Raw genomic sequence first — 17,246 nt, forward strand, 5'->3', positions numbered from 1 at the left:
GCGGAAATCTCGGATTCCTCTACAGACTCAAGCGGGCACCTGAGCATCCTTTCCGGTAAATACTTCAAAGCTAACACATCGCTCCCATGAAAAAATACTTACAAGTGAAATGCAGTGGTTAATACAGTTTAACTGTATAAAAGTATCGTCATGTCTTGAGTAGTTTTTATGCTTATTACGATTTTAGTAAATTTCATACCGAAAAATTTTGCCGATTTATCTTTGATGGAAACTTATGCAAAATTGAGATGTTAAAGATGTGTTGATATTTTAACATGATTGAGTACTTTGCAGATACAGTGATATTTTATCTTAGAATAGAAAGCTGTTTGTGCTTTTGTAATAAGATATAATCTCTAGCACATCATATCAGTGACATATATTTTTGTAAAACATAGTTTTAGTATCAGAGAGGACATCGATGCATTTTACAATACCGGCATTACCTCCACTGATGGCATGTTCGGTTCTAAGTTTAAATAAATCTCTCTCTCATGTAAGCTGATAAAAAACTTTTTTGGTAAAGTTGCTTTAATAATAATAATGTTTCTTCAAACTTATTCAAAATGCGTCGACAATTTCCCCAAAATCCTCTTTTTGTTATGTTTGTTTACATTTTTTGTCAATCATATATTACTGACTCAAAAATGGCTATCATTTTTGTCAGGGCAGTTAAAAATTTTAAAAAATCGGGATCTGTCTATTATGGTGGCATATTTCTGCCACCAGATAACCTGATAATTAACTAGTTAATTAAGAGGTTAACTAGTTACGTAACTAGTTAATCTGATAATTAACTAGTTAATTATCAGGTTAACTAGTTACGTAACTAGTTAATTTTTTCAATAAAGAAAAGATCATAACGGGAAAAAAATGCATGTTAGTGCCTGCAAACTGCCATCCCTTATTGTCAGCTTAATATTAAGAGGTTAACTAGTTACGTAACTAGTTAACCTGATAATTAACTAGTTAATTAATAGGTTAACTAGTTAAATAAATACTTAACTAGTTAACCTCTTAATTAACTAGTTAATTATCAGGTTAACTAGTTACGAAAATACCTAACTAGTTAACCTAATACTTAACTAGTTAATAATCAGGTTAACTAGTTACGTAACTAGTTAACCTAATAAATAACTAGTTAGTTAAGAGGTTAACTAGTTACGTAAAAACGTAACTAGTTAACCTCTTAATTAACTAGTTATTTATCAGGTTAACTAGTTAGGTATTTGCGTAACTAGTTAACCTCTTAACTAACTAGTTATTTATCAGGTTAACTAGTTACGTTTTTATGTAACTAGTTAACCTCTTAATTAACTAGTTAGTTAAGTGATTAACTAGTTACGTTTTTACATAACTAGTTAACCTCTTAATTAACTAGTTAAATAAGAGGTGAACTAGTTACGTATTTACGTAACTAGTTAAGCTCTTAATTTACTTGTTAGTTAATAGGTTAACTAGTTACGTAAATACGTAACTAGTTAACCTCTTAATTAACTAGTTAGTTAAGTGATTAACTAGTTACGTATTTACGTAACTAGTTAACCTATTAACTTACTAGTTAATTAAGAAGTTAACTAGTTACGTAACTAGTTAACCTCTTAATTAACTAGTTATTTATCAGGTTAACTAGTTAGGTATTTGCGTAACTAGTTAACCTCTTAACTAACTAGTTATTTATCAGGTTAACTAGTTACGTTTTTATGTAACTAGTTAACCTCTTAATTTTAAGATGATGATATAATAAAAGGATGGCAGTTGCAGGCACTAACATGCATTTATTTCCCGTTATGATCTTTTCTTTATTGAAAAAATTAACTAGTTACGTAACTAGTTAACCTCTTAATTAACTAGTTAATTATCAGGTTAACTAGTAACGTAACTAGTTAACCTTTTAATTAACTAGTTTGTTATCAGGTTATCTGGTGGCAGAAATATGCCACCATAGTCTATCCACGTTATCATAATTAAGATGTTTCTGTACAAATATGTATTAAATAGATACATTGACATCATGTCTTAATATGGAAAGTTTTTTGCATTGCAGTAAAATATATCTATTTTTGCGTTGCAGTAAAATATATCTATTTTTGCGTTGCAGTAAAATATATCTACATCCAATCAAACCAGAAGCATACAATTGCATCAAACATAACCATAGCACCAGAGAACATAAACTATCTACATAACTTATGACGGAATAAAAGTCTCCGTCCATATCAACTTAAGTCAGTCAATTATAAAAAGATCTGTCAAACATATCGTGCAGTGGCCATATTGTTTCTTATATTGATTTAATTTGCATCATGATGAAACGTAAGACGTACAATGCATTTCTAAGAAGTACAGGAAGAAAAAAAAGCTATTGATCGCGAGAATTCCGTGCAGTTTGCAATCCTAGCTATATCATTTATGACTGTAATGTTAGAGGGTCACCAGATGAGACTTTATCAGTTCGTAATGGAAATACAATCCTAGATTTGTTTTCAAAATGAATTTCTAGGGGAACGCTGGCATTTAAAAGCATATTTCATCAGTGCTAGGTCATCGATAGCAATCGAGTACCAGTGCCCTGTTGAAACATTGTTGATCGCTTTTACTGATGAATTGCAATTTTCCCTTAAAGAAAATTAAATAAGACAATTACTACCACTTTTGAAAACTCTAACTTATTATTACGCATCTCTTTCTATTTATTTAGAGTAGTAATTTGTAAACATATCTATAGTTTAACCACGTTAAATAAGTGGTGGTAAATTGTAGAAAGGGACATGATGAAAATTCTTCGAAGAAAAATAGAACCAAGTAATAAAAAAGTAGTTCGGTAACGGACTTTGACAAAATAAAAATAGTCTGAAAGCGGAACAGGAAATCGTTTAAAGAAACAAAAGGCAGTTTGAGTCTTCTGAAAGTAAGACTGAAATAGAAAATCATCTAAATGTGGAATCAAATGTAATGAAACGGTGAAATAGGAAGTGAAATGAAATGAACAATACCCAAATGATGAAACAGAAAGTAAAATTGAAATGAAGAAAATCAATGATGAAATAGAAAGTTAAATCAAGATGAAACAAAAAGTAGTTGCTGTCCATTCATGACATAGAAAGTGAAATAAAATGAAACAAAAAGCAGTCTATTGACAAAATAGAAAGAGTAATATCATTTCATCTTTATGCTAAAAAAAAAACAAACAAAAAATTAGACTGAAAATAAAACAGACAAATGAAATATAAATGTTATTCTTAGATTATCACCAACAAAGTGATGTTTGCAACATTTACCCCCACCCCCATAGTCATGAAAAGTTATAAGATAACCTTGTAAATAGTACTCTCAAAAGTAACCAGGGTAAGAATTAAAGACATTGACTCTCTTACTTGTCTTTTATACTGATAGCAAGTTGGTTAGGGAAGTAGGAGGAGGACTTGACGACCGTCCGTCTGTGCGAGCCATCCAGCCACGCCCTTTCAATACGATGGTTTCTCTGGTCAGCCCAAAATATATACCTGAAATATAGATGTACAATTTACATAAGCTTACATCATGATGAAAAGAAAAAAGAGAAACGTGACTGAACATTGTGAACAGTAGCCCTTAGTATCTCTTAAACAGAAGCCCTTTAGACTGTAATCTTTAGGCAGTAACCTTAACACGGTAACATATAGTCTAAAGATCGAAGCATACCAAAATTAACTGTCCGATCATTGTCTGCACTCAATAAGTATTTTGATGTTTTCTCTAAAACTGATGAGATTAAATGATATGAAAGGTCCATTTTTAAGTAAGGGTTTATTTTGAAAATCATGCATAACAATGACTTAGTCACCAATAAGACGGAGAAAACAACAGCTAACATGAAAAGAAATACTAAGGGAATAAAAGTGAAAAATTTAGATTTTCAATGTGTCAATATCAATGGATATGTCTGTTTTCACATATTCAACATGTTCAATGTGATTAAATTTTCAGAAAACAAATATTTCGTTTTGTAAAGTCAATTATTTTCCACGTTCTTACGTGTTAAAATCTATTGTTCGCCATCCAGAAATAGTAATGGCGTCTAAAGCTATGCATATTTAAAGAGAAAGTCTACTGGGCGTTAGTTTTTAGGTTTTGGAATTCTCAACTGGTAAATCAATGATTAGTCACGCGCAAAAATCAATACACTGATTGATTGTACTGTGGTAATATTAAAAAGGTATGATCGTCACGGAGGAGTTCTTCAATTGTATTTTAATCAGTCTGTTAAAACAGCGATCAAATTTTCCTAAATTGTTAATTGGTTCACACATTTGCACAATGTTGTATACAATGTACTAATAATGGATAATTTAAAACATTATACCAGAAAAAGAATGAATCGCAGCATAACAATAAAGCAAGCCACTATTCCAGAAATGTTTTGCAAAGAGAATATTTTATCATTTATCATCGTCGCTGTGCCATGGGGTCGAATCCCGTCCAGTGACGGTGAAATTTTACATAAGAGAAAGCTATTCAGCTAGTTAGGATGGTAGATGGTTCTAGGCAATGAATACCCGAGGCTTTCCTCCATCAGTTATACTAAAGAAAGTCACCATAGAAACTCCAGTCTTCGTGTGACAAAACAAATAAACAAACAATACGTTTGTAGGCAGTGAAAGCAACAATGACTTCAAATTTACTTCACTGGTTTTATAACAAGTTTCATAATTGATGAAATAAATAAAAGGATTGCCCATCTGTAAACATATGTTGATGGCTTCAGTGATAATTTCCGACACGCGTGCATGGTTCTGATGTGATAACATGTGGGCTGTATGGAAATTACGCATGATAATGGTCTTCTAGAATTAATCGCACGTGCGCCCCGAATGACACAGAGGCGTTGGCGGTGAAATCAGTAGGGAATTATACCACATTTAAATTAAATGTTCGACCGCTGTTTTAACGTTCATTATTAATTCGCTCTTGAATATTTATAAATGCCGTTTTGAAGACCAATATAATCGAACAAATTAGTATTAAAGTAACATGTATATTACTTTAAGTTCATGTAAAATGTACATGACATTTTATGCATTTTCGAGAAATAAATATTTTTACTGTAAAATAGTTTCATTACATTTTTTGTTAATTTTACATATAAAGTATTATATGTACCCATAGATTGGTGACGCAACTATTGCCCGTGGCGACTTCAGGTCGGATGACACAATGACCCTTCTGGATGACCCGTCATAGTTTGCTACCTCGACTGTCTTCCGTTCCAAGTCCGTCCAGTATATATGACGTGACACCCAGTCAACTGTAAGACCATTTACTTCTCCAACATCTACAATATAAGTCACATGATGTATGAGATAATAGCAATGTCAGTCATTAATGTATGAGATAAAAGCTAGGAGCAATGTAAAGCAAGTAATGTATGAGGTAATAGCTATGATGATACAGCTTCAGCAATGTAAAGCAAGTAATGTATGAGATAATAGCTATATGAAATAACAGCTTTAGCCATGTATATCACGTGATATATGAGATAATAGCTATGATAATACAGCTTCAGCAATGCAAATCACGTGATGTATGAGATAATAGCTATGATAATACAGCTTCAGCAATGCAAATCACGTGATGTATGAGATAATAGCTATGATAATACAGCTTCAGCAATGTATATCACGTAATATATGAGATAATAGCTATGATAATACAGCTTCAGCAATGCAAATCACGTGATGTATGAGATAATAGCTATGATAATACTATTTCAGCAATGCATATCGCGTAAAAACTGAAAAAATATATTATATTATACTATAATTATGATAATTTTACTTCAGCTATAAAAAAAATCAAGTGATGTATGAGATAATAGCTACATATGACTACATCTGCAATGATAACAACGTGATTATGCATGTTAAAGGTACAGATGTTAAGTACAATACGAAAAGTATGTATGTACAAATGCATTCTATTTTTCTCTTCAATCGATGCCACTACAAATATAAGCAGTAGCAGCATCTGTAGAAACATTAACAAATAAACAACAAGATCATATTGTAGATTAACAAATATAGTACAATGCGGAGTAGGAACAACATAATTTACTGGTGCATACGTCAGTAGATTCCCGTTAATCCCCACCTCTTCGTCTGAATATCAACAGATTATTCTCCTTTTATATGGTTTCTTGTTTTTTGATTTTTTGTTTTTTTTTGTAAATAAATTTTGAACTGTGACGAGAATTATGTTCTTTTTATAATACATAGCTTTTATTCTAAACAGCTTTTACCTAAAACTGTTACTGAACATAACGTTCTTGTTATGACGTGTTTGTTTGTTTCTTTTTCTTTTTTATTTCATTTATACTGGCGGTAAGAAAGATTTGAGGTGCCTCAATGTGTATTATATCAAGGATTTAGTGTAATATTAAATATACTGCATAAAAGGTCTATTACCAAGAGCTTTGTTTTTTTTTTCAAATGTCAAGGAACTGTTATTATTGACAAATAAGTATCCGTGGTTTACGTGATGTTGTTATGGTAACATTAGGAAAATAAATATCAGATTTAGACTAATTTTAAATGAAATATCGTCTCATAAAAGTTGATGTCTTAATGCAAAAGGAATTCAACTGAGGTCCAAAGGCCTTAAAAAGTAAATTTGCAAATCTTACATATACAAGTATCAATGAATAGGTGTGCTTAAAATGGGAAATATAAGGATAATCGTGGCTCCCAAAAATGTTCCCCAGGATAACCGTTAATATTTGAAAACAAAGTGTGAAATATACTTCCCATAAATTAATAATGCATATACAACGTTTAAGAAACATTCGTATTTTTGCAAAATTAAGATAATTCTGTGATATACAAAGAATGAAAAGTAGAAAAATCTTAAAACTCAAAATTGTCCAAGAAATTATATATTATATGGTCTATTTAAAGTTTCAAATCGGACTTAAAACGACGCAAACTGATACCCGGCTTAGTTTGCATATAAACCAATTCAATTAAATTAGCCTCCATATCAATACCAATAAGGCAATGGCATAATTTTAAAGTCTGCCCTTTATCAAAAGGGCGGACAACTCTTCGTCCCCTGCTCGTAAGAGAAGGGGAAACATGTGATGCGTTTATGTGGTCTCACGGTCACTTCCCAAAGAAGTCCTCGATGCATGTATGTGGTCGCATGGTCGAAAATCTCAAATAAAACGACGACGTTTTCAAAGTTGTTTTGGTACGGAACCGTATGGTGTAAAATCTTATTGTCCTATAAACACTATTGAAATCGTAATACAGGGTTTGCACAAAAAGCTTCTTTTTACACTTCATTAAAGTTAATAGGGATTTTCACTTTTTAAATTAAAAAATAAGCCTAATCCTAATTAGGATTTTCGGAATCGTTAAATAAACGTTTATTTACAATATTGTAAACTAAATAGGAATTTTACTCAATTATTAGGAGAAGATTTAAAACTAATAACAAAAACTTATAACAAGAACAACATTAATTATATTAGACGTTTCGACTTTTTACATGCATCGAGGACATTAGGACAATGCTTTTGTGTAAGTAACCTAAATTTGATTCTTTTTCAGTTTTTTTTTATATTTACATGTATTTTATTGTTTTATTTGTTTATCCTATTTTATATTGTTAACGTAAATTTTATACAATGTCTGCTTAATCTATCCTAGGCTTATCGTGTAACGTTTTCGCAAACACATTACTTCAAATCTCTGTATGGATCGGGATTGTTATTTTATAAATTTTTGCTCGACATTTCACATTTATCGCTTCTGCATCTTTCTGACAGGTGAACATCTGATACAAAATAAACTCTTCGTCTGCAACTTTATTATTGTATTGTGAGATGAAGATTTGTATTTTATTTAATTTGCCATAAATTGTTTAAAATTGCCGTGTAACATCTGGCATAACTGTAAATTTAAACACCGCGTACGAACACACATTATGCTGTCACAAAGAAGTTATTGGTGCAGCAATCCGATCGAGCGGCTTAACAGTACAGTCCAATTGTACTCCCAGAAGAGTTGAGTACGTGATTAAACTATTGATCGGTAATGATCGATCACTTTTTCCATTAACCGATATTCTAGTTTCTCTTTCTGTTTTGTTCCACAAGGTAACGTATCAATCAGCATATGACATCATTTCCGGAAAGGATTAGTTATTATTTTCTCTTAACATAACGCGTAACAGCAGTTTCGAATTTTCAATAGAGCATTATTTTATCAGTTAATAGATGTGTTGGTTTTCTTTTCATTATTTTAATCGAATTTTTAATATCATAAAAAATATCTTACTTTCGTCTGCAGACTAACCACCACGCGCCATCACCTTACATTACGTAAAATCATTCCGAAAAGAAAACTCTAAAGCTATGAGGGCATTCAAGTTCTTTTAAAATGTTTTTTTCCCTAGTTCCCCCTTTTTTTGTTGTTCTAGCATGTATTGTTTGATTGATTGAATTCTTTTCCAATAAAACTTCACTGGAATGCCTCCTGCACCGGTTTTTTTCTAATTTAACGAGATTTTGACGCAAGCTATTAAATTTTAAATACAGTTGTATATACATAATTTATATAATAAATTTGCTGTAACGTTGAGCAGGTCTCGTCTGCTCTTTTTATTCTCGGTAATAACGGCATCTTGTGTGTTTATCGGACAGATAAACCTTACTTCTATCAATAAATTACAGTAAAGAATAATCTAGATGACGTCTGTAAAGTCAAATGGTACGAAAAATGCTGTTTATCCGGCTATTTGCTTGTGTATCAGTTATGTTAGATACTTTATTTACGTTAACTGCTCATAGCAGATTTTTATTCCTATGCGTTTATTTGCAAAACTCCGCCATTTAAGAATCCAGCGGACACTTAAGTAGAACTATCGACGCTTCTTTACATAAATGAATTAACAATTCCTGACAGGGTTCGAACCCACAGTGGTGTGGGGAAAGTGGATCGAAGTTAGCGATCCAAACCACTCGGTAAATGTGATAAATTTCTGAGAGTATGGATTTCAATACTTGATTTCTTTATTTTTTAACTTCTTTTATGTAATGATATATTTACATATGTGTTTGGGAAGATATATTTATATACGTTTAGTCTACAAATAATATCAAGGATATTTATATCATACAATACTATGCCAGTTTACACTCTGTTAATAGGTAACGCGACAACAGATGATAATGATGATGATAATGATGATGATGAAGATGAAGATGATGATGATGATGATGATGATGATGATGATGAAAATGATGATGATAATGATGATGATGAAGATGAAGATGATGATGATGATGATGATGATGATGATGATGATGATGATGATGATGATGATGATGATGATGATGATGATGATGGTGGCGATGATGATGATGACGACGATGACGAATATGATGATGATGATGATGTTGTTTTTGATAATGATACTAATGATGATGATGGCAATGATGATGGAAATGAGGATGAGGATCAAAAGTCATCAAGCGTATAATTTCAATCAGATAAATAATTCACGTAAACCTCCCGCCATGTTATGCGTCATATTTTTTTCAGATGACACATAAACGAACAAAAGATTTGCCATTGTGAGAATTTATTCTCCATTAAAACAACGGAAATCTAATAAAGAATTAATAGCTCACACAAAATATGTGACATTCTATCTTGCAAGTCGAACTTTAATTGCTTTTTCAGATGTGCAAGCAGATTGCTTGTCGTTTGTTGCGAGGAAACGGTTAAATAACAGTGCAATGTATGGTGTTCTGTTAGGGTCATCGCTTATGAATAAAGAAATATGAAACCCGAAAAGACGAGAACATGAAGGGGTGAAGAAGAAACACAAGAGACGGAGACGAAAACACGTAAACACGTGGCACGAAAACACGAAAACGCGAAAGTACGATGACGAAACGCGAAGACACGATGACGAAAAAAAAAAAAAAAAAAAAAAAAAAAAGAAACCAAAAAAAAAAAAAAAAAAAACTCGACATATTCAAGTCGATAATAATTATTATCGCGTCTTTGTCCCTTCGTGTTTTCGCGTTTTCGTCTTCGTCCGGATCCCTTCGTGTTGTTGTCTTCGTCCCTTCGAGTTTTCGACTTTTTGCGTTTCAAATTTCGTCATAAATAGGCAATGACCCTAACGGAACACCGTAGCAATTTGATGCATTACCACATTTCTCGTCTTCATGAAAATATTTTTATTGAAAATCCGTCTCTTAACACAAGCTGGCTGGCAAATACTCTATAATTCTTAAAACTGTGTACTTCATTCTATCCCTGCATTAATAGAAACGGATTTTACTTCGTTAATTAGGCACAAAAACAAATAAAAATACTTCTCTTTTTCTTATACCCACGTTTTCTTTCTTAATTGAAAATTTTATCTTTTTTTAAAAACGTCGTCTTCTCTAATATTTCTCTATCAAACAATATTATTATTAAGATAATTATTAGAATGACCTTAAATCAAGTACGTAGAAGTCATTGCATGTTCGTGCAGTCAAGAATAAACTTCTGATATTTCAATTCAAAGAAATACATAAGCCGCGGTATTAGTGCGCCGGCAGAAAGCCGCAGGAAATATAAGTTAAACATAATGCGGATCAAATAAGCGTCTGGTTGAACTTATCTTACAGCTCGAGATATTTTTAAACTAGAAATCTACAAAATTTTCTTTGTACATTTTTGAAAATAAAAATAAATAATGAATAAATTAATGAATAAATATATTAATTAATTGATTAATAATAATAATAATAATAATAATAATAATAATAATAAAAAAAAAATAATAATAATAATAATGATAATAATAATAATAATAATAATAATAATAATAATAATAATAATAATAATAATAATAATAAAAATAATAATAATAATAATAATAATAATAATAATAATAATAATAAAATAATAATAATAATAATAATGATAATAATGATAATAATAATAATAATAATAATAATAATAATAATTATAATAATAATAATAATAATGATGATGATAATAATAATAAAATCTAAAATGGAAACCAAAAAAAACCACCAGCGATATATCAGTGTTACTAGGGTTGCGCGATTGAAATTCATTTGGAACAAGCATATTCACTGTACACAAAGGAAATCACTTGATTATTTGATAAAGACCAATGTGCAAGATTTATTTCCTTCCTATCACTGTATCATTCAATGCAAATCTAAGCAATTCAATACGTATGAAAACTCCTATTTTCTTCCGCTCACTATCATTTGTTTTGAGATGCATTTATGCACAGTGATATTTAACAAAGATTAATAAGGTGAGAAATGTTTTTTTACATTTTAATGGAAAACCAAAATATCGTTGCCTAATATAAACGAACAAATTGCCTAAAGGTGTAAAATGAACAAATATCATCTAATGTGTTTTCGTGCCTAGTCCTTTTTTTAATTAGTGAAATGGATTTTCCCTGTTGTGAATTCGGACGAATTGATTGAAGATATATCGCATTTTTAAATGAAAGTAAAACAAAAAGAGCTACCATCAGTAAAGGGCCTGACTTTTGGTTGAAAAAGGTTAAAGTCGTAATTATATTTTGGACTCTATTGTTAGATTTTTATCATTATTGTCATAGATAAATATTTTTTTCGGTTGTATTGTTTCACTGATACAGTGGCAGGCTATTCCTTCCTCGTTAAACGCGGCAAGATTATTGTAAGGGATGTTTTTGTTGAGATGCCATGTGTAGATAATCGGTTAAAATTGATATCAGACCCATCTAATGTGAGCTGTAATGTGTGTGAGCTGAAAAAGCAGGTAAGGTCTACCGAGACGTGAGCTGGTAAAAGATGTAATGTCACGGGTTGACAATACGGATGAGCAAATAGTTCGTTTTTGGTATTTTTAAACACAAAATCAAATGGGAAATAATAGAATAAACATCCCCAACTATGCTGAAGAAAAAATGTTTTTTAGCTGACTTTAAAACGTACCCAGTCTCATTGCATTCTGATAATATATTTTACTCAAAAGGCACTGAACTTTGATATTTACCTGAAGCAGTTTTCATTCTGTTAAAATTGTAGTAATATATGATAACTATTTAGCGTCCCCAAAACATTTCTATACCAGTAAAACGATCATTGAACTTTAATGCCCACTGAAGATTTGATGTTTTTTTCAGTACTGGTACCTACTACTTATGTATATAACAACCCGAGCAGGCGTTATTACTAGTATTCATGCAACGTGAGTTATGTTTTGTACCGTTTGTTTTGTTATTTTCATACATTCTTGTCTTGAAAATAATTGCTCACAGCATCTAGTGTATGAACATCTGGCACGGGTTGATGGATAGAAAATATCTCGTAAAATCTCGGAAAATCTCGTATACTAAGCATGTAAAGATGCATCACCAGTTTTCATTATGCTAATCAGTTTTGCCTTTATGTAAAATACGGCTCAAACGAGGAACCTGCGTCTTTAAGCGTATTGATTTATGACAGAAAATTTGTATTTGCACTTGATCTGAAAAACTAATTTTCCATGAAGTCATGGTGAACGAGTTGTGAGTTGAGGTTCAATTGATTTGAGGAAAAAGTAAACGTGCTGCACGGTAATGTTTATGAGAATCTTAAAATTTAAAAGAAAATTAAGATGTGAACCATGATCGGAATGGTATCACTAAACCTGTTGTATTTATGTTAAAGCAACCCATTAGCAGTATTTGAAATACAAAAGCATTATGTGGTAACGTAACTATTCGGTCCTTTCCGTCAAACATCGGAGAATGACATGACACTACGGAAATGCAGATTTGACAGGGTCTATACTGATACATGTATCAAAGGCAAGTCTTACCCCTGCATTCAAAAGGCTAAAAGAGTTTGAAAAAATACAATAATTAAATAATGAAATTAATACAAATAATAAAAAACGGACAGCAAACATTTAGCCCATAGAGAAATGGAGTTATCATACTAGGAAAACATTTTTCTTCTTAAGTCTATAGATGTGTTTTAAGTTTTACAAAACATGATTTTGAATATTTTAAAATAAAACTTATTTAAAATGTTTTTATTATTAATAGAAATTATATTAATGTTTAATATCTGGGGCCTAGATTTTTAGTGAATAATTCCCTTCAACTGGCCTTAATAGCTTTGTCTTTTATTACATATATTGTTCAGCAGTTAGACAATACTACGACCAGCATCACCGCTCTGTGAAATTAATATCCAGTAAAACTTCTGGTGAACTAATTAAAGAGAATAGTTTTGTGATGTTAACAAACAAAACATGTGTGACCTCACATAATTCAGGTGAGAGGAAGACTTCTTTAACAGATGTGAACCAGCTTTGTTGACGACGTGTGCAGAGCAGAGAATATATACAGAATGAAAATAAAGTCAAGTTATTAAGGAGAACTAATACGGTGTTCCTTAAGGACCATCGTTGTTTTGACGTTGGTTAAAACGTTCTGGTTAAAACGTTCTGGTTGTTCAGTAGAAAGGGATGCATGGGCAATATACACTTTAAAGATATTTATTTCCCCCAGAACTGAAGAGTAGGAACAAATAAACAAGAGTTGTATATTTGCAAGATCAGAAAACTACATAAAAAATTGTCGTCCTTGCAGACTTTTTGCCCTTCCTTGTGGACTAGACCGAAACTGCGGAACAACCTTGACCCTACCGAACACGTATAAAATCGTCCTCTTAATAGATTTCCTTTACTTTCGTATATTCTGAGACATGTACATGAACTACATTACTAGCACCATTTTTTTCTATTTTCATTTCTCAAAAAAAAAGCAAACAATAAAGCTAAAAGTCTTCCGAATATTTTAGTTATTACAACAAAAAACATATGGCCCCTCATTACAACCAACTTTTTCTTGTTAACCGTCGCCTTGTCTTTGAGCCGAGAAATACGAGATACTACAGACTACAATTTCTAGACATTAAAACTGCTGGAACCATTTTCCCATCGATTTAGAAATTACTTTCATTTAATCTGCCTCAACTAGTGGAAAAATTATATGGTATGGAAAAAGGAGAAATCGGTGAAATCAACGTATTGAGTTAGCTAAATTGTTTGATAAATAGTTATTTTTCTGGAGAAATTGCTTAAGTTTCTTAGCTTACATGACATTCGTTGAAACTTTGTAGATATCCTATAGAAAGGATCGGCCTTCAAAGATGAAATATACAAACTTGCTGGTTAAGTACATTGAACAATTATTGTAATATTGTTTGCTGAAGACAAAGTGACAGAAAGATTAAAATCTTGTATCTGCGTCATATATTCCCATTTTTAAGTATTACGGACTTTAATGACCATGTTTTTCTTTTTTCAAATTATGACGTCCCTGTGGACCTTGAGTCGATAGTATATAAGTGTAGCTCTTAACGGATGTATGGTGCTTAAATCTTCACTTTCTCGCGACTTTATAATAGGTTGTTGCTAAGCAGGACAAGTCCATTGTTTAAAGTGTATAAAGCCATATACATGTATCTGCTTTAAAAATTATTGTTTGAATTTCTAAATAGAATGCTCCCAAAAGGTTTGTATGGAATAAATATGGCAGTAAATTGCCTTAAAAGTGAATTTCACATGCACTCAAATCATTGTCTCTCCTAAGGATAGCAGAATAACTCTTATGAGAATGGACCATAACATAAATGAATGTTACTGTTGATAAATTTTATCAAAATAGTTGGTAAGATATAGCTTTATACCTTTAAAGGTTTTAATTCTATTACTATTTGTTAGTACACACAGTCCCACATTGTTGCAGCACAAAGTCATATTACAGGATTTTCGTATCAACGAAAAATTATTAGACGGTTATTTAATGAAGTAAGATATATGAAAAACCTATCTAAGAAACTCACCGTGAACTATGCGCGTGATATTTTTGCCTTTAAGGTCACTTGTGTAAATCCCTCGATTTGATGTCTCAAAACTGATGTCCGACCAGAATAATTTATTTTTGGCAACGTCAGTGGCTAGACCTACAATTCTATAGTCTCTCTGAAATGTAAAAATATGAGCCGCGTCACGACGAAACCAACATAATGGGTTTGCGACCAGCATGGATCCAGACCAGCCTGCGCATCCGCGCAGTCTGATCAGGATCAATGCTGTTCGCTTACAAACCCTATTACAAGTAGAGAAACTGAAAGCGAACAGCATGGATCCTGATCAGACTGCGCGGATGCGCAGGCTGGTCTGGATCCATGCTGGTCGCAAACCCATTATGTTGGTTTTGTCGTGATGCGGCTCAATTATGAAAAGTTGTTATAAATCATAACATATAAGGAACATTTGGCATTTAAAGCAATATATAATGCTAATGTTCATGACAATCTCAAAGTTCCTTATCCTTATCATAACAAAAATAGTACCAACTGTACAAGTAAAGTGAATTTTGCCTAGCCAAAAAACTTAGTGTTTTAACATAAACATTGCATACAACATGTAAAAGTAGACATGAAGAGCCTGCACTTCGTTCGTTAGTAATAGGGATATGGTTGAAAAAAAAGCATGCAAACTTTCAAAATGATTGTGAAATAGTAAAATATACATTTTGAACAAAATAGTTATCTGCTATTTCTTTAGTTTTATTTTTTTCCGTCTTGAGGAGTGTTATTGAAGAGAAGAAGGAAAAGAAAAAGAAGATGAAGGAGTACAAGAAGAAGAAGAAAATCAACAGGTGCGCATTTTGTTTACATAAACAACACGAAATATTGTCAACCATTCCTCTCAAAAGTCAGACATATTTTCTTCCCTGAAAATTAATAGCTTTTACTTAATATTATCTTTCTAACAGTCTTGGTTTGACATTAAGAAAATGTCAACCTTCAATATTCAACGTCAATAATATTAAAGTACAGTTAATAAGTAAGGATATTGACACGTTATTGACCTTGGTAAACAGAAAATTCAAGGCATTTCTTCGAATTACTTTATGATCCCTATGGTGGCTGATCTACGCCATGTTTTGATTTCGTTTTTTCTCGACGAAAATGCGAAAACTCAAAGATATGAATTATGACGTAAAGCGAACTTAGTGTCGTATTGACGCTCTTTCTGTTTTAGTCTTAGAAAATGTCGCATCTTTGTGGGTTTTCTTTTACATTTTCGCTTTTGTACGACATGGCGTAAATCAGCCACCATAGTTATCAGATTTTCAACTAACAAATCAATAAGAGACAAATGTAATTCTTATTCAAAGTGTTAAAATATGTGGATTGTAAGAGGGATGCTGTTGTTGGTGTTTACAGTTCAATTGTCGACAGCATTCCCACCAAGTCAACATCATCCCAACTCGTTTAGTACTAATTGTCGACAGCATCCTCACCCATATAGTACTGATTGTCGACAGCATCCTCACCCATAAAGTACTAATTGTCGACAGCATCCTCACCCATATAGTACTGATTGTCGACAGCATCCTCACCCATAAAGTACTAATTTTCGACAGCATCCTCACCCATATAGTACTGATTGTCGACAGCATCCTCACCCATATAGTACTGATTGTCGACAGCATCCTCACCCATATAGTACTGATTGTCGACAGCATCCTCACCCATAAAGTACTAATTTTCGACAGCATCCTCACCCATATAGTACTGATTGTCGACAGCATCCTCACCCATATAGTACTGATTGTCGACAGCATCCTCACCCATAAAGTACTAATTTTCGACAGCATCCTCACCCATATAGTACTGATTGTCGACAGCATCCTCACCCATATAGTACTGATTGTCGACAGCATCCTCACCCATATAGTACTAATTGTCGACAGCATCCTCACCCATATAGTACTGATTGTCGACAGCATCCTCACCCATATAGTACTAATTGTCGACAGCATCCTCACCCATAAAGTACTGATTGTCGACAGCATCCTCACCCATATAGTACTGATTGTCGACAGCATCCTCACCCATATAGTACTGATTGTCGACAGCATCCTCACCCATATAGTACTGATTTTCGACAACATTCTCATCCATATAGTACTAATTTTCGACAGCATCCTCACCCGTTCAGTACAAAGTCGTACGAGTAGATTACCAGGGTAAACATAATGCATTTTATTTCTTTGTTGAAATCATAAGTATTTTAGCAATTTAGTAAAGCATACCTCAACACGTGGAAATCGTGCTGTTTAGGCAATTTTTCTTGTTTTAATATTAATTCATATTAGATTATTAAAAC

At 32.2% G+C, this 17,246-nt stretch overlaps 1 protein-coding gene across 1 annotated transcript in view; it reads right to left on the reverse strand.

Annotated features, from left to right (window-relative positions):
* Positions 1-15,047, reverse strand: part of LOC132754927 (uncharacterized) — a gene marked incomplete at its 5' end in the record, with an annotated part of 44,216 nt that extends 29,169 nt beyond the window's left edge. Inside the window, 3 exon segments of the mRNA XM_060745683.1 lie at positions 3,378-3,506; positions 5,143-5,314; positions 14,909-15,047. Of these exon segments, the coding sequence (XP_060601666.1) occupies positions 3,378-3,506; positions 5,143-5,314; positions 14,909-15,047 (440 nt within the window).
* Between the last annotated feature and the right edge of the window lie 2,199 nt (positions 15,048-17,246).

Source organism: Ruditapes philippinarum, unplaced genomic scaffold (assembly GCF_026571515.1).
Source record: "Ruditapes philippinarum isolate M1 unplaced genomic scaffold, ASM2657151v2 ctg1197_1_1_1_1, whole genome shotgun sequence".
In the NCBI taxonomy this organism is placed as follows: domain Eukaryota; kingdom Metazoa; phylum Mollusca; class Bivalvia; order Venerida; family Veneridae; genus Ruditapes; species Ruditapes philippinarum.